Source organism: Meleagris gallopavo, chromosome 1 (assembly GCF_905368555.1).
Source record: "Meleagris gallopavo chromosome 1, MGAL_WU_HG_1.1, whole genome shotgun sequence".
NCBI lineage: Eukaryota > Metazoa > Chordata > Aves > Galliformes > Phasianidae > Meleagris > Meleagris gallopavo.
The window spans coordinates 126,355,419-126,383,239 of NC_139404.1; the positions used below are offsets into that span (position 1 = coordinate 126,355,419).

The 27,821-nt window shown below is 38.6% G+C and overlaps 1 protein-coding gene across 2 annotated transcripts; it reads right to left on the reverse strand.

The window, feature by feature from the left end:
* Positions 1–27,706, reverse strand: XG (Xg glycoprotein (Xg blood group)). 2 transcript variants are annotated; one of them, XM_085212948.1, is made up of 10 exons: positions 23,127–27,706; positions 22,891–23,028; positions 11,995–12,036; positions 11,530–11,586; positions 7,685–7,720; positions 5,141–5,206; positions 4,045–4,101; positions 3,370–3,408; positions 2,965–3,084; positions 1–1,754 (listed from the first exon to the last, which is right to left on the reverse strand). In XM_085212948.1, exons 2-10 carry the CDS (start codon positions 22,949–22,951, stop codon positions 1,738–1,740), a joined length of 495 nt encoding a protein of 164 aa, XP_085069074.1. In that variant the 5' UTR covers positions 22,952–23,028; positions 23,127–27,706; the 3' UTR covers positions 1–1,737. The 2 variants fall into 2 exon arrangements, with proteins under 2 accessions (XP_085069074.1, XP_085069081.1); XM_085212955.1 differs by lacking the exon at positions 11,530–11,586.
* Between the last annotated feature and the right edge of the window lie 115 nt (positions 27,707–27,821).

A 27,821-nucleotide genomic window follows, 5' to 3' on the forward strand; every position in this document is an offset into this window, starting at 1 on the left:
TTTCATTTTAGGTAAAACAGAGTATGTGTTTATTGAAAATTCTCAAGAGAAAGAAGGATCATTCATATTTTTACTGTTAAACAAGCAATGGAGGTGGTAACCACAAAAAGCTTTAACATCTACCTGACAAAACATATAGTAACTTTCATAAATATTAACATGAGAAGTTCATATTTTTAAAGAAAAAGCATGTGTCCTGGAAAACTCTATTAAAATGTATTATCGATGATAAGTTGAAAGTGGTAGCCACAAAACTGCTTGTTATCTTTGCATGTTGTCAAGGTGTTTCCATGTTTGAACTGATGTACATGATAATTTCTTACATTCAGGATCAAAATAAAGATCTCTTCAGCAACTGAAGTATCCATGTCAAATGTCACAGAGATAGAACAATATTTTATTTTATGAAAAGTGTACCTGTCCAGATGATGTCTTTCTCTCAACAATTCAACAAACACAAAATTGTTTTTACATCCACCTGCATGCAAATTTTTAAGAAAATACATTCTTCACGTATTTCCTCTATGCTTGTAAGTTAGCTAAAATAACCATATGATAGAATTATGTCAGTAAACCACTAGTTTTGCCAGCTTCTCACCTGCGTTTCATTCCCTGAAGACAGAGAAACTGGAAAAGTGTTAGGTTTTGATGATAATTTTTGTCTGCCTACAAACATTGTTAACACAGCAAGGTTGATGAGGAGCAAAAGAAGATGAAGCAGCCTTTCTAGCAAAACTCTAAGTATCAACTATACTTCTGCTAAAAGATATGTACAAAATTTAAAAGTTGGTGGCATAGATTCGCAAGACAAAATGTCACAGATTGGTTCTAATTGATTCCAAAACCTCTGCACTTAGTTTTCCTTCAAAGAAATTATGAAGAACACATTTCTTAAAATAAAAAGAAAGAAAGAAAGAAAATATATCAGATTGCCTTTGGAGGCTTCTAATTTTTCAAGAAGGAAAACATAATTTACAACAGATTCCAGTTCCTGAGAAGAGCCAAATACCATTTCAGTAATAAATAAATAAATAAAATTAACTTGTGCTCTCCTCATTTTATTTATTTTAATCAGTGGTTCATCGGTGCACGTGTTCTTTTCATGTTGTATTTTAAAATTAAGAATGTATTTTCCATCTGTAGCTCTTTCTGCTTTGCAAGAGTTCAGACATAAGATACAAAGTAAAGGCATTAAAATGCTTAATCATTTACACAACTTCAGTTTTTTTCTTAAATACCACAGACAGTACAGAAATATGCAAAATGTGTGAATGGAAATGGCATTTTTCTTATTTCTGTCCTATCAGAATGATGAATTATTTTGGACAATTTAGAAAATAGGAAAAAAAAATCTTCACTCATAAACCAAAAAAGCTGGCAAAAAAAAAAACAAAACCTCATAAACCAAAATATTTTAATTTTAAGCTCATATTTAGCTGGAATTCTGCATTTAAAATAGCTCCTGAATTAAAATACTTATCCAACGTTTATGAATACACCAGATAGTGCAATACTTATCTGGAGATGTTAAGTCTTTGATGATGTAAATCTCAAGATTTAAGAGTAACGTCGTGTAGAAGACAATGGAATTGCTGTGTCTCCAAAAATTTATTAATCAGAGGAAGATTTGTTGCTCAGAATTATGAAGCTGAAAAAAATGTCAGATCTGTGGGCAGAACATTGCCAACCAAAGGAGTGTGTCACATATCCACAGAGGACAGTTTTCATTTCAGCAGTTTACACTGTGGCCCCACCTAAAAGAAGGAAGATTGAACATGAATCATTTCTGCTATGGATATCCTTTGCCAGTGCATCTATATCAGCTGCTTTCTGTGCTCATTCTTCTCCAGGTCCTTTTGAGGCATGAGGTAGGAACCTCTTACTACTACAGAACTATGGGCAGCTTTTCTCTTTATGTCCCTCCTCTTTTCAGAGGGCAGGGGGGGGTCACAGACTGCATCACCTGACATGATGCTTTTGTTACACCTTAGCTATAGACATGGGAAAAAAAGTGACTGTCACATCCCCTGGGGCACAAATAACCTCCCTCAGTGCATCCCCAGGCTATGCTGTAGCCTGAAAACATTCCCCTTGGATGCAGGTGGGTATCCTCTGTGTAGTGCTGTCCAGAGAACACCTAGCCCCTCTGTGTTCCCTGTGGCATCACCAGCAGCACTCAGCCTAGCAAACTTCTCCATGTGCACAGAGAAGACTTTTTGATACACATTCTGCATTTCATTCATGTCTTTGCAATCCAGTGAATGTTTTAATATATGATAAATGTATTGGTTGTTAGTCCAATAATAGAACAGATAACAAAAATCAGAAGTTTAAATTCCTGTATGACAGCTAAGCACCAGGGAGCTGCAAGACTGGGGCTGCTCCCAAGGATGTTCACAGGGCAGCCTAGACCAGAGTCTAGCCAGCACGGTGCAACCCCACCACACTAGCAGTGGGCAAGCCAGAACAAGGTGATGATGGCAGAAGGGTCCTGTGGACAACCCACTGACCTTCAGGTAAATGCAAGGCAACCAGCCAGGCCTAAGACCAAGTCAAGAAACACAAAAAGCCATCCAGAACCATGGCTAGGCAGGCACACTAGAGATACAGACAAGGCCAGGACAGGAAGCAACAAGCTGAAATTGGAACCCTGAACAGAGGGCATGTGGAGAAGCCCTATGTGAGGCTGATCCAGGTGATTCAAGCTGTGGGCTCAGGGCCATAACAGTCAGTCACCCCCATGGGTGCAAAGACTTCACATTACGCAATTCCTTTCAGGAAGTGGTGTATATCTGTCCTTTGGGTACATTGTGGCTTCCTATACTTGACTGAGACCAAGATCACATACAGGCTAGAGAATGTTTGGCCATAATTAGCTTATTTCTGTCCCCACAGGTTTTTTTTTTGTTTTTTTTTTTAAATTCACATCTACTTCAACACAGAAATTGACTCATTCTGTCTTACCACGTGGTTTGAAACAAAGCTTGTTGTTCTTGTAAGCTGTGTAGGCCGCAATAGATCCAACAACTAATATCACAAAAGCAGAAATTATGGGAGATGTAACTCCAGCTATTAATCCTGAATCTGTAGAAAACGAGAGATTTTTTTCAGATGCAGTGAAATAGTATGACTAAGGCATATTACCTACAAGTATGTGTTTTTTGCAAAACTTTGAAAATCATATGGTGAAACATTGGAAATCCATTAAGTGGAATTAAACAGAAGACTGGCAATTATGGTGCACTCAGCTGATATGAGAACAGTATCATACATCATCATTTAATATATGTACTACTTTTATAAGGCTTACATTTTCTCACTGTTTATGGTGATCTGAAACAGATTATAGAAATGAAATATTTACTATACCTGTGTTTCCACCATGATTGAAATTATGCCCTTCTTCTCCTGGAATAGAGGATAAAGTTTCATCAAAAATTGTCTTTCATCATATTTTGAAAACAAAGTATTCTGCGTTTCCTACAATGTGAAATGGGGCAGCTAGAGTGGGATTCTGTGACAGAGAAGCTCTGGTTCTAATCCTGACTGGCATCAGTTTCAGTAGGAGGAATAGAGTTCCTTCCTCCTGCCACTTCATTTTTGTAGAAAAATATTGTCTGAAGAATATAGACAAAAAGATAATCCTTAGCTGTCTATGTCAGACTGATTTAAAGGAAATAGGAGGCCAACTCTACTCTTGTTATCCTCTACTTCTGGACAATAAGATGATTTGTCAGGATCATAGACTTGGTGTGTCTACTTTCAGTTCTCAGTAGAAGCTCCTTGCTTTGGAACTGTCCAAACAGAATTTGAAGGAATGAATCCTGCAAGGCTCTGGCTTAACTTTGCAAGGCATTTAGGGATATGTTTCAAGGGAACTAAAGCTTTGTGCTAAAAGCCATGGAGAAAGATGACTAGTCTAAATAAAAATAGCAGAGTCTTGTCCTACACCTTCAGTAATAAACATTTATGCTAAAGCAAAACCAGTGAGCTCTGATTTATAAATATTAGAGAGAAAATGCAATGAGAATCGTCAAATACTACCTGCTATGTGTGGTGGTAAAGGCTTCCCATCAACAAGATCAAAATCATTAAATCCTCCTGCAAGATAAAAATTAGGACTTCTATTGCAAAATTATCTGAACAGTGGTAACATCTTCAGTTCCCTTCTCTGGCTTTTTTGTAACAGTTCTGGGGAAAGGTGAGGGACCTTTGAAATCCCAGTTTCCATACGGCAGCTGTCTTACAGAAGCAGTCACCCACTTACATTCACTGGAAGCTAAAGTACTAAGACTGTTACCCATTCTGAGCACGAAGACACGTATGTTTGAAAATATGTTAAATTTGTTCTGTATTTAGGAGTCCAAATCTTGGAGCCACTTTAGGCTCCTAAACACAATATGCAAAAGCCCCGCTCATTAACTGGCCCAGCTCTATTTGCAGAAGTAGACACTAGTAGGATGAGTGAATCTGGGGCTTCAGTAGGATGTATCCTAATATAGTAAGGACATCTCAAATCCCAGCAGCTCTTGTAGTGGGAAATCAGTAGGTCCCTTCTAGGAAAGACTCAAGAAGGCCATATCCACAGAGCATCACTACAGTCAGACCAGAAGTAAATACGAGATTCGTGGCAGTAGCTAGGATAGATGTATCACCTCCACTGTATTTAAATGGGTGTCTGGGACAACAGTCAAAAGCAATCTTAAATCCATCTCTCCTGTCCCATCTGTTGTATACCCTAGAGCCATCTCAGTATGGATTTGTACATAGCCTTATCCATTTCATGGAGGTACATGTCAAATTTGAACCCGAGCATGGTTCCATGTATACATACCCAAAATGAAAGGAGAAACAAGATAAATATTAGTCTCATGTCACTTAGAAGTCAATGTCCTCTGTTTCGGGGAGGCAGAAAGCTTTATGGTGCCAGAACAAAAGCTCAGAAAATCTTTCCAAACACTGGGTCAGGAATGAGAATGAGTGAGAAAAAAAAAAAAAGAAAGAAAGAAAAAAAAAAAGGCAGGAAGGGATGATAAAAATTTTAAAAATTATAAATAAAGAAATAAGAGAGTAAAGAGTTCAACATATCTTCTCTGAACAGTTCCTAGTTCTAGATTTTCTATTGAGAAAATATTCTTACCAGTATTACTGTGGCTTCCTGGACGTGGTGGAAGAGGTGGGTATAATGGTTGTCTTGGGATGTCACCTATTGACAATAAATAGTTAAATGGTTGGAGAAACAGAACAAGGAGCTGTAAATAAAAAGTATGATAACCTGAAAGTGTATGCATATTGCTCATCTTTTCCCTGATGAATTCACAAAATAATCTTGTCAGTAGGTTAAAAAGTTTCAAGCAATATGTCAATAAATTACAAGGTACTGAAGATAATTAGAAGATGGAAATTTTTCAAAACTGAAATGAAGGAAGAGCTCAAAAAATGTCCAAGGGAAATGTTTCTTGTAATTCTGGCACATGCTTATATTACTTTATTCTGACAGCTGAAAGAATAATATGCTATTGCAGGTGTCAGTGGTGCAGTGACACAGACCTGGGCTGGTCAGGAGGCAAGAGGTTATCTCTGCGCCCTCAGCAGGTATTATTATGAACCAGACAGTAGTTTCAGTGAACACATATTGAATTCATCTCATGCATGATGAATTTTATACTTTTAAACAGTGCAAAATGTACTCAGATTTCAGCAATTTTCCTTTTGACTTTGAGCTGGCATTTTGTCTAATTTCCACTGGCGTACTGCGAAGAGAGGAACTGGATAGAGAAAGATGCGTGATCACAAGTAGCAGTTTCCAAATTGCACACACAGTGCTGGAGTAATGGTCTGACTGAGGAAAAATGGCTATGCCTGTTCTTACTTCATAGTGCAGGCCTCCTCATGCTACCCCCAACCAGGTCAGTAGCATATTTAACTGCTCACATAGTCAGGCAACAAATTTAGCTCTGAATAAATCAAAGTCAGGCTACTGAAATAAATGGCATCTTCCCTCCCACTCTTTTAATCTTTCTTTTACCTCCAATTCATGTTAGATGCTCTTTTATCATGGCCTCTTCTTGCCTACATGCTAAATGTAACACTTCTATTTGTAAGCTGTTTTAAAGTTCTGATTCAGCAAATTATTTAGAGAGATGCTCAGCTTTAAGCATGAATTTATCCTACTGCATTCAGTGGATTTTAGATACACTCTTAAAGCTTTGTTGAATCAGACTTTGCCCAATTCATCCTATTTAATAGAAGAAGAGACTTGCTCTGTTCCAGAACCATGTGTTCCAAACTAAGACTCCATAGTAGAAAACTACCAATGTCATTGTTCATCCCCATTACCATGCTGCAACTGTGTTCCTTAAACACAACAAGATGTACATATGTATCATAGATGCTGAGAAGATAATGTCTTCACAGCTACTGATAATGAGGTATATATCATTAATTCCATTATAATGTATGAATTTCAATTAAAAACATGAACTGAAAATTGACCAAAGAAATAAAAGTCAAAAGAAACATCATGTGCTAACCAATGAGATATTTTTTACAGAAAATACTTAAGTAATTTTTTAATAATTTAATCAACATGTTACAACCATCCTCTCATCAGCATATTCAGTAAAAACTTTCAAGAATGGAACAATCAGTATGAGCAGGAAGAAATGACAGCAGAAATATGGGACTTATCAACAAAACTATATCCAGCTTTACAAAGTATGGATGAATGTCATTCAGCACAGGTATGAGAAGTTAGAGGAGAACCTGAACAATATAAGCAGATTCTCTGCGTCTGAAACATGAGTAAACCAGACCATTTCAATAGGACTTACATTTCTTTTTCTTCTTTTTTTAATTTATTTTGGTTTTTATTTTCTGTAACCTTGATTCAAGTAGAATTTTATGTCTTAATTCAATGCTACTCAGACTGTAGATTATTACAGCGTGCAAGAACCTTTCTAGAGTACTTCACAGGTATACCTCCAAACACAGTAAGTAAAATGAGGTGCAAAATTTTCCAGCATCTTGGATGTCATGCATTTACATAGCTCAACACATGCTATAAATATGTACTAGATGAGGTTTGCATGTTATAGAAATAAATGGAAGTTACAGCTGGTTACAATATCTTGACTGCCTGAAACCTAAATTATATCATATCCATCAGTGCTCACCTCTGAACCATTCTTTCCTGCATTTCTGATTCGTGGCCAGCAGAGCTAAAACACTCATCTCTGTTCACTGTTACCTCTGATTCCTAATCTTTGGCAGATTAATTTATGATAGCTGAACGAACTGTGCTGGTGATATCTTTTGTTTTCAGCCTTCTGCTAGAGGCTGTGAATCATGATGGCTGACTGGGCAATGTGTGCAGTTCCCAGCCATGGCCATGGTACCCCAATGTGGCAGTGTTAACCACAGCAGACTTCGGTTAGTATAAATAGGCCAGCATGCAAATCCGTGTAGCTGGCAGCCAGACACGGCCCATCCTGGTGCCCCTGCTCTGCATGGTGGCCTCTGGCACATAAGTATGGCTTCCTTTACTACAGATTAGTTCCTTTACTACAGATTATGTTGCAGTCTTGAAATCTTTTTGCCCAAGAAGGACTTCAAAAAAAGAGTACTAAAAAAAACCCAAACTCACTTAACCACAACATATCTGAGAAAAGAAGAAAGTACTCACCTCCACCAAGAGCATCTCCTAAATGCAGATCATTGTCTAACAAACAAAAAGGAAGTAGACTTAGATAAGTAAGCAGGGCAGACCTCTTGAGGGAAGTGAAACATTAGTTATTAGCAGAAAATGTAAAAACAATGGTTGACAAGCAACATTTTTTTCAGATAATACCCACAAATTCAAGTAAGATATTCCACTTTTCTCAAAAAAAAAAACAAAAAAAAACCTTATAAAATTTAATATGTGCCCACAAAAGAATTAACAAATTTATATAATGCTTTCTACTCCAATTACAAAGGTTGCATTCCTTCAGAATAAATTTTATATTAGAAGCAAAGTCTGTACATCCTTCATATATGTGCAGGTTATGTAAGTGAAATTAGTTATGTTAGAATATTAGGGTGCATCTTATTTGTTTGATTTGTTTATACTTATTAACTTCTATGTCTGTAGGTCAAACTGTTGTGTGTAAACTTGTCTCAGGTATAATTTGTTGCACCTATTTCTAGAAAAAAATCTTGGAAAGTAATAAACCTACTTAGGGAGACAGAATTGAATTAACTAATTTATGTAAGGGTCATGGTGATAGAAAAAAATTGTGCTTCAAGTAATCATACGTGTCTCTCCAAGGTTGAGTGATGATCTGTTTATCTTTGGCGGAGCCATAAAAGTATTAAAATGTGCTTCGAACTCTGCACAGGCACATTATGTAGTGAATCAGCAGGCTGTTACCATTCCCAAAGACTGTGCATGTGCCTTGCAGTAGCTGAAATGGAACTTTCCATTAAATAAACAATTTGCCAATGAGCTCTTTCAGGTGTGGAAAGAGTATGTAGGTGATATTTTAGGGTGTGTGGAACAATAGTGAGTTCTCAAAGGTCACTGATTCATATGCAGAAGTATATTAGATGGATGTTATTAAGTCCAGAGATCATTTTCTTGCTTCTAATAAATATGGAAATCTGCATGAATCTGAAGAAAAAGCAAAATCTACCTAGATAATGATTCTAATTGCCAAAGAAAATTAGATAGACATTCAAACATATGCTATTTCTCTTCATAAGGCATCACAGTGCATGTCTGCTTTCATGTGTTCTTTACAACAAAAGAGAATAGGAAGCTGGTTTTTGCACAGTATCTATTCTCATCATATGTCAATATGAATACTCAGAAATGCTTTGATGTCTCCAGAAAATCTGTCAGGAACATAATCGTATACTGCCTGAGTGGGTACGTTTTGTCAAACTAGGTGTTAATCCTGTCTAACTAGAACAGAGATGCATTGCAAAAATACCTTTCCAGTCAAAGGCTAGTACTTTAAGAAGCAATAATCTATTATCAAAACTAAGAATTTGAGTAAAATGCAGTGTTCTGCCCTGGAGGCTTCATGCAGAGATTTGCTACAGAGATGTTGAGGTCAATATGAATTAAATATGAATGGAAATGTGTCTGTAAGCACAAGAATAAACAGCTGAACAAAGGGTTAAAAGAACAGATGGCAAAGGTCACCATTCCCAGCTGTAAAATTGAGGAATGTGCTGTTTCTGTCAAAAACAGCAAGCCTGCACTCTGATAAGGCAACAGCACAGGTCAGCAGAAGAAAAGCAGAAGGGCACTCTAAACACAAAGGTTGCAGCATATTACCTATACCATTATTTTCCTGCTAGTTCATCCAGAAAACAGACTAAAAACATAGTATATGAATCCCAAACAAGTAAAAACAGACAGTGAGCAGCATGCTGGCCTAAGGTCCAGAGAGGCTTCAGTAAGCAAATTTATGAGGACCTTAACATAATAGCTGACGATTTGTGAAAGGTATGAAGGTATGAATCTGTTCAAAAACTAACTTGCCATTTCTTATCAAGAAGAACCACAGAGGCATGACAGGGGCTAGGAGCTGAGATACCTTATCCTAGGTTGCACGTGATGCTCACCAGACAACTTGAACACAAAAATCTCAGAGCACCTGAGTGTGTGGGTTTGAGTGTACGACAATTAAATCATGGAATCACAGAATGACAGAATGGCTTAGGTTAGAAGGGACCTTAAAGATCCTTCAGTTCCAACCCCCTGCCGTGGGCAGGGCTGCCCCCCAAACAGCTCAGCTGCCCAGGGCCCTGTCCAACCTGGCCTTGAGCACCTCCAGGGATGGGGCAGCACAACTTCTCTGGGCGGCTGTGCCAGTGACTCATTACCCTCTCAGTAAAAAACTAATAGTCCAGCTCTCAAATCCATCTCCCTCCAATTTAGAGATAAGAATGTAGTGGATTAGTATGAGTGGCTAAAACCTACTTATTTAAAGATTTCAAAAATAAATTTAATCTTTCCCTTCCATTGAAAGATACCTGCAGGGCAACTTCAACTCAGACAGGGATTCTTGTGTGGGAAGTGATGCCAGGAGGGCAGGGCCCATACAGTAATTGGACCCTACTCTACCAACATCATCATCTCAGCAAGACATGTTTCTCAGTGACACTGGCTAAATAGAATAAACATTGAAACATCAGGTACATGTTAGGACACACTTTTATATCGTGTCTCTGAACATTTCCAAACCCAACAACATATTTCAGAACTTTCTAAAAATTTGTTCTAATCTATTTTAAACTGCCTGCAATCCTTACTAGTGCTGGGAGAGATTCCAAAATACACTCTGGAAGACACCGAGTTCTTAATTCCCAAAAATTAGCAAAGTTGATTCAGGTAGGGCAGCCCTTCCACTGTCACATGTCTAACAGAAGTCCCAAAAACTCAATTCCTCTCACTGGACTGAGGTAGTGTCACTGTAACTATTGATTTCTGACTTGGCCTCCTAGCATGACTAAGGACAGAGTCTCTGAGGGCATGATTCAACTAACCTACTTTAAATGTCTATATTAGGTTGAGAACTGATCCACATTTAGGATTACATGAACTGTTGTTAGACTTGCTGATTACTCCCCACTGACTTTAAAGGAAGTAGAGAGCAGTGGCTTCACTGTACTTTGCAATAGGTGCTTCTAATCTAGGTCAAACACAGATTCTCTTTGCAAAAGCAAGAGGGAAGGAAGAATGCACAGGATTCAGTAGCTATCACGTTCACAAAACACTGCCCTGCTTGTACAGAGTGAACCAGCATTGCGTGGAACATCTAACCCTAAAAATCTTGCTGTAATATTTATTAGGAAAAGGTATAAAGTTGTTCTGTGGGCTAATGTTATCCAGCATTTCCTGATTCATGCAGATTCCTTCAGTGTAATTTAGGTGAAAAATATCTGTGTTGTTATAAAATGTTGTCATAAATGTGCACATGGTTTTGTTGTTGTTTGGAGTTTGGTTTTTTCCAACAGTAACAGCCATTCATTGAAAGTTATCATTGCTAGTACTCAAAAATACAGCTGAAACCTTTCAGTCCTCTCTGCTCTTCCCAGTTTTTTTCCTTTCTGACTTAGGTCATTATAGCAATCAAAACTAGATAATATTCAAGTCTGTTATCAAGCATCGTGAACACTTATGAACTCTTTTAGAAGAGATAATGCAAAAAAAAAAAAAAAAAAGCACAGTTAGCAATTTTTAGCTACATTTACCCATTTTTGTAGACCCCAGGGATGTCAGTACAGGTTACAAAAGTATTAAGAGGACCATCTGGAAATAAAATGCCACCTGTGGCCAGCCATGCTCTAAAGACTTACTGAAAATAGTAAAGACATGCAACTGATAGTTGTCCAAAAAATACTTACTTTACATACAGAGAACACAAATTCACACAAATTGTCTTAAGAATGGCACATTAACAACTACAAGCAAGAATCTCACACAAAACAGTTTATGCATAATGGATATTAGTCATGGCTGTTGTCTGTATTACTCACTCATCAGAGGTCTTGTTGGTCTTCTGATCACTGTGGGCTTCCTGGTAATTATATCATCTGTGTGACCCAATGATTTATACAAAAAAATACAATAATAAACCCTTAACATTGTTCAACTTATCAAAAGAAAGTATCTGCAAATTAAGAGAGCTGTATTTAGTAAATCTTTATGCATCATGGCAGAAACTAAAAAGGATGAGATATGTTTCCAAAACTTTTTTGTTGTTGTTATTTGTTTTAAAGAGAAAAAATGATTTTATGTAAAAAAGTTATGTTTTAAAAGGAAAACAAAACAGAAAAAGCAGCAGTTTTCAGTTGTATGTAAATTAAAAATCTGACATTTCCCTGTCCTTCATACTTTTAATTGAAGTACTACCCTCTTCATGTTCCAGTTCTCAAGAAAAATAGAAAGCGCTTAAAATTTATTACTAGATCTAAATACCATAGGAGAATAAGGACACCTACCTGGGTGATCGAGAGCATCAGCTAAATCGAAGTCACGTTGACCTAGAAGGAAACAGAGACCATCAGAGGCAGATATCTGTGACCTGTGAGGGCTCTGGATAAAGCCAGAACCCTGCTTAGAATAGGCAGAACAGAAACCCACCCAAACAGGAGCTTGCCCAGAGCAAGTTGTCAGCCCTTGTCCCTTACCCACGTAGGCCTGAATGACCACAGCCATCAGCTCTCCTGGCATGTCTGCCCTGAGATCACTTGTCACCTCAATCAGCTTTTTTTTCAAGTCTTTCTGTAACGTATGTGAGCACTAACAGATAGACAGATGTATTTACCTAATTTAGTTTCACTGAACCTTAAAAAAATAGGAAAAGAGAGAAAAGAACCCTTTGTGTTCTGTCTTAGGTGACAATGACATCATTAAATGTCACAGCAGGGAAATGAGCATCCTGATCTTTGAAGTTAGCTGGTGAAAAAAAAAAGGAAAATAAAAAAGGAAAATATAAAATATATGTAAACCAAAGTCTGAATTGAGCAAACACAGATATTCATCTGAGATTTACAAGGGCTGCTCTGATTGTAGTGCCTCCTATTTTACAGTTGGTCCACGATGTCAGAGGTGGATGTTCATGGTATGGCAATAGAGATTGAACGTTCTCACCAATATTCTGTTACATGTTGTCATGTTGTTGCTGTGTGACAGATAGTAACAGAGAGGCAGTGTGTCCATATGGCATCTGACATGGAAGTGTGGATGAAGCCAGGGTGTCAATGAATTCCTCCATGCATAAAAAAATGATACCCTCTGACATTCACTGATGCTGAACATTGATGGAGACCAAACAGTAGGTACGGGCACAGTGAGGAGGTGGGTGGTGCTTTTCAGCTGTGGTGACAGCAACAGTTTGGTCTCTGCTAGTGTAGATGTTTACAAGTGTGGCATGCAGGCTTTTCTTATTCATCACTGGTAAAAAAAAGCGTAGATAATGATGGTGATTATGTTGAAAAATAGGGTTTTGTAGCTGAGAATTTGCTCTATTGAATAATACTATTGTACTCTTTGTATCTGTTGTAGTTTCCAAGGAAATAAATAGGAGACATTACTTTTGCAGTGATCCACATACATTCCTCTCTTTGTGATCTGCCGTGTCTTTTTAATACATAGTCTTTGTGATTCACCTCTTTATAGAGCAGGCATCCAGTAGTCCTCACCCAGACCAAAACCCCATTTTTCCTGTCTGCATGCCAAATAAAAGGTCAGCACATACAGACCCACTGAAAGAAACCCCATGTCTTGGCTTTTCCAAGCAGGAAAACACTGTGTCTACCACACGAGTTTCCTACTCTGCACCTGCTTATCAGTCTGCCTAAAAGGCTTAGTACCTAGCTCTAGGCTAAAGTGTTTTTCTTGGAAGGGATCAAAGTCTTCACAGCAAGAAAAGTGTTATTATTGGAGTGGGGAAGCTGGGAAGTAGATGTGGACTGTTGGAGAAGCCCCTCAACACAGCACTGGTGTCAGTCTTGGCTCCACGGGTGCTGGCAAACTTCATGTCACTCCCTCTATTAATTACTGCTTCTATAACAGCCCTTGTCTGTGTCAAAGAACTCCATGGGAGGATCAGTTAATCAGTGGTAGAACACTGCATGATCGTCGAATAGAAAGCAGCACAAAAGTATAAAGTGAAACCTTTTTGACTCGTGAAAATTTTCACATAAGTCTGTGAACTTAATTATAGCTGGTGTCAGACAGGAAAGATAAATCCAGGCCAGAATGCTGAATAGCGAGTGGTCTCGGAAGCAAAACTGTCCCTATACAATAGTGTGGCAAACTCACGTTTGAAAGGGAAAAGTAGGTAACAGCATAACACTGTCCTGCTAATGCTATCATACAAACATTTTATCTCATCATTTGAGCTGCTCATGGAATGTCCTCTAATCTTACTCTGACTGCTTGACCAGCCTAGCTGGGTCCACTAACCTTTCAGCTAGGCCCTTACATCAATAATATCCTAATGCCTGTTCTTAATTTTGTATAAATTCATTAAATGAAACAAGACATGAAATTGACAGTGGGTTTTCTCAGCCAGTACTCCTTCACTGGCCCCAAGCTCCTCCCCAGGATCTAAGTCACAGCTGTGCCATGCCTGGCTATGAACCTGCAGGCCGAGGGTAGATCCTACCCATTGGCCAGGCCTCAGCCCAGCCTCATCACCCAGCCCTGTCAGCCTGTGTGCATCCTGCTCCTAACACTTAAATCACAGAATAACATAACCATAGAACAGGCTGGGTTGGAAGGGACCTTAAAGATCAGCTATTTCCAGCTCTCTTGTTGTGGGCAGGGTTGCCACTTACTAGATCAGGCACATAGAAACATAGAATTGCTGGGGTTGGAAGGTACCTCAAAGATCATATATGGTCAAATTATGTTTTTCTGAAGTATATTTTAGTGACAGAAATACCAGCAAGTTCAGTTTGGATGTCCTTCGATTTTATCCTTGGTATAAATCATCATTCTCAAATGGCATCCCGAGAGCTGAAGGCTGTCTAATCTGAGCCCTGCTTCAGGATAATCCCAGAAGGGCTCAAACTTTGCTTTGGAGTGAGTAATCGAAATAATTCTGAAAGACTAAAAAGCTGTTGGCCAAATCTGGTCCTGGGTTACAAGTCCTGGCATGCAACTAATGATGGGGAAAGGAGCTATGGAGGTCTTAATGTTTGAGAACTTGATAAAATTGGTTTCTAAGTTAAACCTATGGAAAACTTCCAAGTATAGTAAGTATATCTTTCAAGTCAGGAGAAAGAAAAAAAAAAATAACAGAGTTCTCTAATCCAAAAGTATGATGGCGTTCAGACAAGATCATGCAGATGATTCCAATTGCATGAGAAAGGGAATCAGTAGCTGACATTTGCCCTTCTCCTGAAATACATCATCTGGCTTCCCTCTTCTGTTGAATGTCTGCTCTGTGGCCGAAATGGTAAATAAAGAAAAGAGGCGCTGTTTTGAGACAGCAAGGGAGAAATGCAAGACTACCAAAATGTTAAGGAGAATAAAAAAGAAGCCTGAGTATCCCCTGCAGAAAATATTCAGATTGAATTTTTGTTATTTCTGATGATCAGCCAGATGATAAAAAGAAACAGACACCAATGGCACCAACACAGAATGACTGATAGAGAGTAAGAAAGGAACCTACACTGAAGTTTCTCTGGTTATGTAAATATAAGCCTTGACAGATGGGCAGTATGTGGACATCTGTGTAGCACAGTAAATGATATTCCAATAAACTGAAAAGATTGCTTGGACTTCTATCCCAACTTCCTTCGATAATAACATCAAATGGTTGCCAAGAAGTAAGATTTTGTGGAGCAGAATTTTAAATGATCATTCCCATTTCTGGGACTGTACCTAGACATTTTAAGAAACTAATTTGAGAGGATAACAGATGGTTAACTAGCTGAACAGCCCAAATTTCATCCACAAAATGGTGGGTCTAAAAAGAAAATCAAATCAGAGACTCAGAGAATATTTTCCTCAATAGGAACTACAGTCACTTCAGGGAACTCTGAAGATAAATGGCATCGAGAATAAATTGGACAAGCATCTTCATAGAACAAACAACTGTGTATTTCACCTAAATAAATGACCTTTTTTAAACTGCTTTCATAATAGAAACAGCTGGAAATATACTCATTAGAATGAGAAAGAAAGAGAGATATGGAGAATAAAAGAAAAAGAGAAAGAGAGAGAAAGGAGAGGGAGAGAGGAGGAAGGGAGGAAGGAAGGAAGGGAGGAAGGGAGGGAGGGAGGAATTTCAATAGGAAAAAAATAAAAATTCCTTTGATATATATATATATGTAACATGCATGAAGTTATTAGGAGATTTAGTTATGCAGATTGTGCTAGCTCAGAATTATCTCTGTTATTACTGCTTTGGGTTAGTATGCTATCTTGGCATTATTTCTAGCCTTCTGGGAGTATCCCTGTTTGCATAAAGAAATAAAATGACTGCACTAGTGCTTTTTGTTGTGTGGCCCGCAATTTTTCTTAAACTGTTCTTCGAAGATGCTTATATGCTCCTGTCTGACACCACAGTACAGTCCTTATTGGCAAACAAGAAAATGCTAAGCTAAGAAAGCAAGCCTTCCAGATGGATATGCTGTTTGCACTGGGAAAGAAGCTGTTTCAATGATGTTTGTACAATATGCTCAAACACAATGAATGGTACTAACAGCAGAACTTTTGCTGGCACTTCCAGGATTACTGGGGATCTAATTCCTCTCCACAAAACATATGGAGTTGTGCCAGCAGAACTTTGAAGAATAGGCCTGGCTTCAATTGCTACCACTAGATTTCTCTTTGACAGCCACACGAGAGAATGGACTCTGTGAAGCCAAGCACCAAAACACAGTATTTCAAATTGTAGAGTTATTGCATTTATTTTTACAGGCATCATTCTTTCAGGCAGGACATTTTCTTTCACTAGTGCTTGTACTTGCTATTAGCCAGGTCAACTTATTCCACCAAGGTAGTCATTCCTTTGCAAAGTCAGATACACATTTAATATGCACTAGCTTTTGTCCATATTTGTTATTTGAAAATGTGGCCCAAGTAACTAAAATACAGATGGCAGCATCTTGTGCCTGTAGTTGAACATGAAGCCTAAATGTTAAACAGATCCATCACACTTTAGGGCTCTTTCAGATCTCCCACAGTTTTTGAGGAGAGTTTACAAGGAGCAAGAACAGACTCTGCAGCTGGATGCCACCTATTATTCACTATAGAATCAAAGAACCTTTTGAGTTAGAAGGAACCTTTAAAAGTCCAACTCCCCTGCAGTGAACAGGCACACCTACAGCTACATCAGATTGCTCAGAGCCTAGTCCAGCCTGATCTTAGATGTCTCCAGAGATGGAGCATCCACTGCATCTCTGGGCAACCTGTGCCAGTGTCTCACCCTCACTGTATATGTCTGTTTCCTTATGTCCAAACTAAATCTCTCCTCTTTAAGTATGAAACCATTTCCCCTTTTCCTATCACCACAGACCCTGATAAAGAGTCTGTCCCCTTCTTTCTTATAGCTCTGCTATAGATGCTGACAGTCTGCTATTAGTCTTCTCAGAGCCTTCCGTTCTCCAGGCTGAACAGCCCCAACTTTCTCAGCCTGTCTGAGACATGACCGAGGACAGAATTTTTCTCACGAAAGGCTACCATAGCATCACCATGTGAATTCGAACCTCAGTAAGTCCTGCATCTGTATGAACAAAGTTTGTGGCCATTAGAATGACAGACAATTAAACAAGACAGCATAAATATTGTTAAATGAGAGTCAGGTAAGAGAGCAAAGGAAATTAAATTCTCAGGCGTTCAGTACATGCAGTCAATTGTTAAAGGTGAAACTTAGATACATGAGAAAATGTGTTTGTATGTATATGTACATCTGTATAGCCATACAACTTTAATGTATGTGTGTCTTAGATGAATTCTGTCATTTTGTCATAGAAATGATTAAATTAATGAGCTTTGAGTGCATTGATAGCAGTCATACGACTGAGATAATATTAACTGTGTTACAAGTAAATTAAAAAGCAAAAAAGTAAAAAAAACAACTAAACATATTAGGTACCTCGAAAGGGAAAATAAGTTGATTTCACATTGTTTAAAAACAACAAAAAAGGTTTCTTCGGCATGATTAAATAAGAATTGCTTTTTGAATACAGTGAGCTTAAAAGATTATAAAGTTGGCAGATAGTGAGGAAGAAATGAACGACACACGGATGAGAACAAATCTTCTGAAAGTATAAGGTATCTGAAAAGAACATGATACCTAAGTCACCTGAGGGACTTCTGTACTTTTTAGCAGAAATGGTAAGATATTCTTCATACAGATCATTTCTGAAAATTATATAATCATTGTACATATTTCCTCTGCTTTGAGAAAGTAGTACATATTCTCCCAAGTCTTTGGTTCAGAACATACCCATTTACTGGTCCTGCTTTGTTCACGAAACATCTATGTTTGTTTAAAGGAAATTACTCACATAAGAAAAGTTGTGTGAGAACATAAAGGTTTATTCCCCTGAGTGGACACTATGGACAAAACCTCAGTGAGTGGGTACAGTTTCTTTGATGTAATGATCCACATTTCCTGATGAAGTTACATTAGATCATTTCTTTCTCCACCATGGTCCTTTCATAAACAATGATTTCCATTTCAGCCCCTCGGTGGCGTGGCGGAAACTGAGTGTGCTTTAAAATCTATAATTAAGATCTAAGTTCCAGTCTACAGACCACAGCGTATGGACCTGATTATTGGGTTCATGTGTTTTGCCAGGCCGCTTCTGTTTATGCTTTGAACTCAAAGGAAATGAAAAAGTCTTTCTCACTTATTCATACAAAAACACATTTAAATAATTACCAGCCAATAAGATGTATTAATAAACCATGAGTGGTAGCACTGTTTTATGTCTGGGCAGCATGGCCTCATCAAACATTAAAGAAGGTCTTCTATTTTTATGGCTTTGCTGCGGACAAACAGCAGCTATTCAAAAGTAGCTACTGCTGCTTATGATGTGATGCACCCTGCATACATACGTCAAATATATATAATTTTCTGAATTTTTCTCCAGAGTGAATGCAGAAGAAGCTGATGTGTCTCCTAAAATTACATGCAGAATAAAGGAGCTGGGACCTCTAACAAAGCAGCAGAGAGATGCCAGGCTTAGTCACTTCTGTTTCTCAGAGTATCTTCTTGTGTACCTCACCCCGTCTCCATCACCAGAGCAGAGGCAGAGAACTACCTTTGGCTCTTCAGCGGGCAGGATGGGCAGCACAGACCTCAGTAGTGTTGTTCCATAACCAACAAGATAAATTTGTTCCAGAAATTCCATTTCGTAGCAAAGCCTGTGCACCCAAAATCACAGTACTTCGTGGGCATAACTACCAAGGTTCCAAGTGGATTAATAACACAGCCAAGTCAGAACATGGGTTTTGCCACTGTGTTTCATATGCATTCTCCACTTGTGCTCTCTAGAAAATTAGCAAACATGCGAGGCCTACAATTGCTCTGCTTTGCGCCATTAGCAATGTGTTTTCTTTCAAACAATAAGGCTGGTAGGAAGTGTTAGAGGTCAGCAAGCAGGTCTGTATAGTAACAAAGTCTCCTCTAAGTCTCAAGTACCACCTGTCTTATTTGGATTAAATTAAAAATACAAGTGAAATTGTGATCCAGGGGGTTGTGGCTGCTCAGGCCTGTTCTCTGTGTGCGCCATGTATGTCTGGTTCCTCCACCACAGCTTCTGTGAGGCTTTGGGAAAAAGGAACGACTTTGCTTTATTTTGTCTGCTAATCTTAATGCCTCCCCTGGCCATTGTTTTTATTTAACCTGGAGGATTGCTGACTTCTGAAAACATATTGCTGTGATGTAGCTTTGTTAATAAATTACTCAGAAATTCAAATGTATGGCTGTCAGACAAAGCATACACAGCAGAAGTTGGATCATATTTTCATAGCCCATTCAAGTGGTTTCTTTTAATTGGGATGGCCTACTTGGCTTCATGAGATGCTGTCCTACAATCAGTATTTTAGATATATTTTTCGTTAAGAAACATGGATTTTAATTCCATGTGGAAATGAAGGAAGATTAATGTTAAAACAGCAGATTAAAACAATACGGAATTATCTCCTCATAGTCAGAAGACAAAATGCCATAGAAATGCATACTTCTGTTGATTTCTGCTCTTGAAAGACTTTTGACATTCAGTTGTTGACTTATTGTCCTCAACAGGCTGGAAAGAGATTGACAATTTCTGATGCCAATGAGGGAAAAATGCAGACTGAAAACAGGCAGTTTGGGCGCTGCTTGGAAAGTGGCAGCAGTGTTTGAGAAGTGATCAGAGAAGCTGAGCACACACAATTGTTGTTGGCTCTTCCTGAGCTCTGGCATTGCAACAGCTCAGCTGATAGCAGTGTTTCAAACAGTTCAGCTATGTTACCTATCGCACTGCGGTCACACCCTTGGATGGCAGTACCGACTTGCCTAAAGAGGATAGCAACTCTGCTGTTGGGAGTGGAACAGCTTTGTTACTGAGCAACAAGGGAATTCACTATTTAATACATCCCCTCTGATACCATGAGTACTTCAGCAGGTATGCAGGGACCACACACACTGATGGTCAGGACGGGAGTTTGATGGAGTTGTGCGAGATAAATGCGACTAGGTTTGCACCTCTCCCATTCTGTCTTTTAACTCCAGTGGAAACTACATTATTCATAATAACTAAGACACGGCGTCTGAAATCCAAACAGGTCTGTAATTTTCTCCCTGCAAAGTGCCTAGACAATTACCTGAGAACACAACTGGTTTTGAGTCAAAATCTTAGTAAGCCTTGGTTCAACAGTGATATATAGTTTACTTGCTAGCAATGCTGTTCCCTTTCCCTGGATAGCACTCAGTATGTAATGGAGTAAAATTAACTTGTCTGAATCATCAACTTTTGCATAGTCCTTTTTATTGACTAACTATGTAACCTACCATCTAGTCTTAAAAAACATGGATAGATAGTTTATATCTATACTGGGTACCCAAGGAGCATTTCTGAGCACTCAGGTCTGAGCAAGGGTCTCAGCTGTTTTCCAGCTTCATACAGGAGAGAGACATCAGATTGCACAACCTCCCCTCTGACATGTACACACAGGATGAAATCTGAGGTGTATTGCCCAATTGGAGCCTTGAATATGTTTCAAAGAAGTGAAAATCTTAGTTACTGTGGGATTAGGTCCTAACTGTGTCTTTGCATGCCCTAAGCAGATGTATAGACACAGCTGAAGTTTAATTACCACAGGTCAGCTAAGCCACAGTAACTGACCTGTGACATTAGGATGAACTTTGGCAAAAGAAGTTTCTATGAGGCTTCTTTCATTTGGATTTCACCTAAAAGCCACCCAGGCAATTAGCTGTTGCATCTCAACTTGCATAGGAGAACTCGTGTAACCTGCCCAAGCTTGAAAATTACAGAAGCCAAAAGAGAAAAAGCACAGAAGATCACAGTAAGCTTGCAAGTTTCTAAACAATGTCAGATCTCGCTTTTCTTGAGCTATGTGGTCCTTGGTTGTGCTGTGTCTCTCTTGAGAAGAGTCCAGCCAACTAGCTGAAGATGTCTTCACACAAAGGAAGCTCTAGATCATAAGGGGAGTCATAGCATCTGGCCTGGCCACAGTGACCTGGCAGTTTCTAGGAGCTATCACAGATGGTTTAAAGCCTAGCTTTTTATAAGGCTGCATATAAAAGGGTGAATCATGCCACAGACATTCATATCCTGAAGACTTAGACCAGCTTTTCCATAGCATGCCCAAGCCTTTCCTAACAGTGTGTCTTGATTAGGGCTGAGACATGGTTCCTATAGATGTCTGCTGAAGCAAGTAAGTACTTTGATGATAAAATTCAATGTCTGTTGCAATAGAACTAAAATAATTCATTTTGTTTCTCAAAAGTGGATTAAATAGTTTCCACAGTCATAAGACTGTGTCAGAAGTCCTCAGCATCTTCCAGCAATGACTTCTTCCTTGAAGCAGGGTCTGAACTGCCTCTTAATTACATGTGTGCAGCAAGAACGGTTAGCCTGACTGCCCTAGTAATTACAGTGTCACAGTGTATGGAAATCAGCTTGCCCATGCTCAGATAATTCAAACAGAAACATTCAGCATAAGAGAGATCTCCAGAACAAGAAAGACTACATGCCAGTAATGAGAGAGTGTGAATCATCCCTGTTCACAACATGCTACAGGGCAGGCCGTCGCTGTCCTGCTGCTCTGCTGTTTCAGTGACACATTACTTGTAGAAGACTTCCAAGTAGTTCCTCATTTTTAAAGAAATTATTTTAAGTATATGGTAAACAAACACTGAATTTTATCATCAAAGTTTTTACTGCATTTTAGGGGATATTTACAAGAACCCTTTCTAATTAAAGGTGAGTTTTTTTCGCTGCTCATCCCTGCATGATCTCCCTGGGACTCCATTTAAATCCAGGCTGGTAGGAGGAAGAGCAGCAGCAGCTATTTTAGAACTAGAGGTTAATGATCAGCTTCTTCTTGCGGTAAAACATAGCTCTAAAAGTATTTGCAGTAATACACAACAAAATAAAAAGATTATCGGAATGCTACATGTCAGATGCACACGAGGATGATCCTATTTGGTTTAATGGCAAATGAAATTTTACATAATGCTTTGCTAAAAGAAAATTACTTCAGAGTTTACGATGAAAACTCAATGCAAAAAGATTACATTTTCTCCATCTATATTCATTTTTCAAAATCCATTCACAAAATGTCTTCAGCTCTGCATTAATCCTGCATATAAAGAAATACATATGCCTATGTCTGGATTTTATACATTCAGGAATATGTCGGCTAAAGTTAATCGATACCAATATTAAAACACAATCATTTTAAAACTGCAGCAACTTTATTTTTACAAAATACATAACATGTTTCTAAACATCAATAACCAAGAAAAGTTTTAAAACTATGAAAAAACATTTGACTAAGGATCTTTCTGGAAATTTTAAGTTCTCCTGGAAACTCATTTTACAGCTTCCATTAGTAAAAGTATATACTCAAGTTCAAGCTTGTGAATTATTTTAGGAGACCAACACCAAAGGGAAACTATGAAATGATAATAAGCGAACTTTAATTAGCATGATTGTTATCAGTGAAGATCCAAAAGCTATGTATCTCTTTAGAAACTGCCAAAGTACTTACCTAAACGCTCTTGAATGTTTCTCATGAAATAGTCACAACAAAAATAGCAAGTATTTCTAAACAAGTGTATTTGTTGAGAGGCTGAGGCTTTGCTTTTGTTGTTGTTTTTCATTTTTAGTAACCACACCCAGAAATAAGCCAATTTCACTTACCTCTTACATGGACTAGAAGATAGCCAAGGAAGACAAGAAGGATGCTTCTGAATTTCCCCATGGTCTTCTATGCAGAGATTTGGTTGCACCGATTGTTATTCCCAGGCGACGATGGGTAGGTGTTGGTAGAGCCAAGGTCTGAGGGAGACACTTTTAATCAGTGGCTAAGTCCAAAGAGGTCTCTCACCATCACACTCATGTACTGAGGACCAGGGAGAAGTCCCTAAATGCCTCACCTGGTATGGGGCAAGTGATAAACACAGGCAGCCCTTTGGCAAAGCCACGTGCAGCACCCGTAGGTGACACCTGCCCTCTAACAAATGCATTTATCACCCAGGAGGCGAAGGCGGAGAGCAGGGGAGCCGCCTGCAGCACCCAATGAGATGGGAACCAGCGTGCTTTTACTCCACCTCTTCCCCTGAAGGAAAGCCAACCTGTTTGACGTCCTCTTCTCCAGAGTAGGGTGTGGTGCCACAGGAGCTGAAATAACCTGAGAGAGGAAGTAGGCTTTCTCCAAAGCATGCCTGAACAATCTCTCAAACGTACTCTGCGCACAGAGCGCTCCTTCCCTGTTCAGTTCTCAGCTGACACCTAACTGCTGCTAAAGGAAGTCCTCTTGGAGTCCAGATTGCTAATGAAGGCCATAGTTAGGGAAGTGAGAGGCCAAGAGTCTGCTTTGCAAGGATTGGGGATTGTCTACAGAGGCATAACAAAAAATTAAGATTGTGAACTTAACGTGGAATGTCAGACTGCTGACTTGGAGTATGGCCAGGTCCCAGGTGGATGCTCTTAGTCATGAGGTAAATATGTCTGTCTCGATTTTCTCCACTGATCTAAATGTGCTTTCTAAATAAAAATATCCATGCATATCCTGCAATTAGTGCCATGCCAAAGTCCAAACAAGAGGGAAAAAAAGCTTTGGAAGAATAGAAATCATGTATACATGCATGAGCTTATATTAAAATCACAGTTAATTACATTTATTAAAATGCAGCTTGCCATAATCCCTCTGTGGTAAATGTATGCCATTCATTTGCCTGCTGAACTCAATTGCCAACGTCATACTGGCACACAGCAGCAACTGGTGAGCTTTCCTTTTCATTGGGATGTAAGCTGCAGACATTTTGTCAGCAATATTTTGACTATGGCAGCAAATGCACTCAGGACTTTGCTACTATTAATAGCATATCTGTACACTCTTGGTGTTGCTGGATGTTCCCACCTGGTGAGCAGCAAAGGCTGGCTGGCACTAAGTGTGTTTCTGCAGTTAAGTATGGAATTGTAGAACCAAAAAAATATCCTGAGATGGAAGGGAACCACAAGGACCATTGAGCCCAAATCCCAGCTCCAACAGGATCACCCAAAATCCAAATGCTATGTCTGAGAGTGTTGCCCAGACTTTCCTTGAACTCTGGCAGCCTGGGGCTGTGCCCACTGCCCTGGATAAAACCAAATGATATTTGACATTTAAGAAGCTTGATGTTCAAATTTATCACATTTGTGCTTTTCCCCCCACAAATTCAAAAAAGCAGTATGGCTTCTAGATGACTAGCTTATTTCATCTCATGTCTTAACCATTTTTAAGTTAGGATTAGAAGATCTAATGCTCAATTTATGTACTGCTCTCCTGATGGGCTTATTGCTCAATTTCAGAAGAGTTAAGGACAAAAAAGTTAAAGAGAGAACTCAGTCAGTTGCTTAAAACAAGGATCAGAGCATGACACTAGCATTTCCACAGGATTGTTTTTTTCCAGAACACAAAAAAAGCAGGCACGTGTGTTAATCTTCATATCAGTGATGAATTTGCCTGAAGGAACAGAAAAAAAAGCAAGGCTGTATACTAGTCCCAGGCAAGTTCAAGCACCTCATAAACTTCAGTAGCTTTACTTCAAAGCTGTTCTTGACAGTGTATCTTTCCAAAATACCTTATGTCACCTGTTTGCTGATGCTAGTTCTTCCAGATACTGAGGCTTTCTTTGGATACTGAGATTATTAAATTTAGTTTGAAGATGATGCGTCTCTTGTCTAGTTCTTCCAAAACCAGCTACTACTTCATCAAGCTAAATAAAAGCAATATCAAAAGGGCTGAAGGGCATACTAAGGGAGTGGACCTACCATTGGAGTCAGGAGACCCCAAATATTTATTCAAGTTATGTTCTTCAAGCCTGTAGGACTTACTAACTCAGCTCTCTCTGTCAAATAGATGTGCAAAAGCTTGCCCAAGGTGGTAAGTATTGCATATTAAACACAAATATAGGGCTTTTTATCTGATTGTAGATTGCAGTTTTATCAGTTTGAGAAAGCATTTATCAATCTTTTCCTATTTTAAGAGAAAATAGTTCTACCTAATATTCACCTGACAAAGCTGACAAGTTGCCTAATTTTTTGACTTGTTCTTTCACAAAAAAAGGCCCCATATATTTAAAAAACAGCAAATGGGTGGAGAAACGGAACCAGTGTGTCTGTCTATTCTCTACACTAATTGCTTTTAGCACATCAGGCCTCTTTTAGATGTGACAAATTACAGGAGAACAAGAGGACAATCACAACTCTCCAGTTTTAACCTCATCCTTCATGTGGAAAGAGGTTGGACGTTACTCCGTGTGGCATGGGCAACCTACTGCATGAGTTGTTCAGAGATGAAAGAATCAAATTATAAACTAGAACTACTGGGGAAAGCCTACAGTATTGTTTATAATAAAAATAAAGATATTTTAATTAAAATCTTGAAACATCTGGTTATCATAGACAGTCATCTAAATGTAAGCCAAATACAGAAGAGAATCAGTGATATAATTTGGCAACAGAATAATATAATTTCTACCTTCTAATTAGAATTTCAGTGTTTTATCATTGAAGGTGGAGAAACATTTTGGTATTTCATCCTTCAGGTTTTTAACGTACTCTAAATGCAGGGGTTTGAAAAACTATATTTTTACTCCATTCCTTTTCCTAATCCTAATCAACTCTTTACCTTCTTTCAAGTTTGTCCTTTATATCTGCCTAAGAGAAACAAGCAAAAAGAAGATAAACATTTCAGTTTATAGAAAGGTTAGGGTGTATTTCAGAATCTTAACAAGTGAAATCTGTAGAAGAAAGAAAGAAAAAAACCACTCGCTAATCCAGTTTAGAGAGTGACCTAAAATAAATAGAAAACTATGGAAGTACACATCTGAGAGTGCAAATTAGTCCAGTGTACACTGAAAGCGAAGTGTATTACTGAGTTTTCCTTAGCATTCAAAATTTGGCACAGATTGTGAAATGAGCATGAATAAAAACTACAGTAAAAAGCTTCCAGATTTAACTTTTAAGAATTGCTTATTTTCACTTCTATGATTTGATGGTTCTTTTGAATAAGTTTGGAGAAGCAATTGAAATGGATATCGCATATGAAAAGTATCAGAACATTTCTAAGCAGTCATTTTACTGTTAGGATATACTAGTCTACAACCTCAATTCCCTTGTAGAAGCCAAAGTAACATGATGTCCTAGAACAAAATAGTCCTACTCAACACTTTTTTCTCCTATTACTGCAGATAACTTTAACAGCTCTAGGAGCGATATAGTTTCCCACCTCCAAGGAGGCAGACTGGAGAAAAAACAGAACTCAGAGATGCGCAATAGGAAAAATAGAGCACTCTCTGTTGCCATCCCCTTTTTAATAGTGAGTGTTACCTCACCAGGACTGAAACTGCCAGTTTGGGCCTGAACAGTTTTTTTTTTCATTCCACTGCACAGGCAAATTGAGACCTGTATAGAAACTGGAACATGAATTCCCAAAACAGGATCTGAAGATCACTAGCATCCCATGTGGTCACGATAGGCAGCAACTGATCAGTAGGAGATGACCATAAATACACCTCAAAATGGTGAAAAAAAAAAAAAATGATACTTAATGTTTCTTGACCCAATGAGTGTGAGAACTAATGCATTAGGATATTGGAACTAGGCGATCTTAGTGGTCCCTTCCAACCCACCCATTCTATGATTCTACGATTTAGTTATAATGCAAGAGCAGTTTAGATGCAGCAACACAAAACCAAAACTTCAGTGAGTGGTAAGGCATATAGAAGTGTGTATCAATTAATAGCCTGATAGTTGAAGACTAAGTGAAATGCTACTTTTTATCCACAAATAACTAACAGAAACCCAGAAATTGGCAGTTTCTTGCTCCCAGCTACATAACTGAACTTTCAAGCCTTCCTTTCAGCCTTTTCTCCCTAGATGGCAGCACTCAGTCTTTCCTCCTTCTCTCAAAACTCCAGACAGTGAAGTCATAAGTGGACAAAGCCAAGGATGAGAGCAGCTGAAATCAGCAGTACAATGGCCCAAACATTACCTCAAGGCTTGCCTGCTTTGTGAAGTATAGCTGTGCCCAAATTTCATATGCCTGTTTAGACTGAAAATATGAGTAAGTTTTTTTACTAGTTAGCCACTTGGCCTCACATTGCCATCTCATTTGGTTTTGATCCTCTCACTAACAGACAACTCAAACAATTCTGCAATAGTGTCAGCTCCTAAAGGCTGAGATGATAGCTGCACGAGAAACACTTAACTTACCTACAGGTTTCTCACACTAAACCTTCTCTACATACTTTCTTCAGATTGCATTATCAGATCTAGGTGTTCTTGTTCAAAAGGTGTGCCTTTCTTCCACACAGGCGTCTTTTCTGCTCTCTGCATTGATAAAAACATTGTTTTTAATCAATGCCTGTTGTTGTCTGCTCTGCATTGACAAAAACCCTGTGAAAACAGCTCACAGCCTTGTTGCTAATGGCCAACTTCCTTCTAAACTGATTTTGTAAGAAAAATCTGAATTCCCAATCAAGCAGGAAGACAACCCCCTTTTGAATTCTGTTTCTCTGGTAGAGCACCAAAATGTTGCATTTCTAGAACTACTAAAAATGAAAATACTTAGTTTTTTAATTATT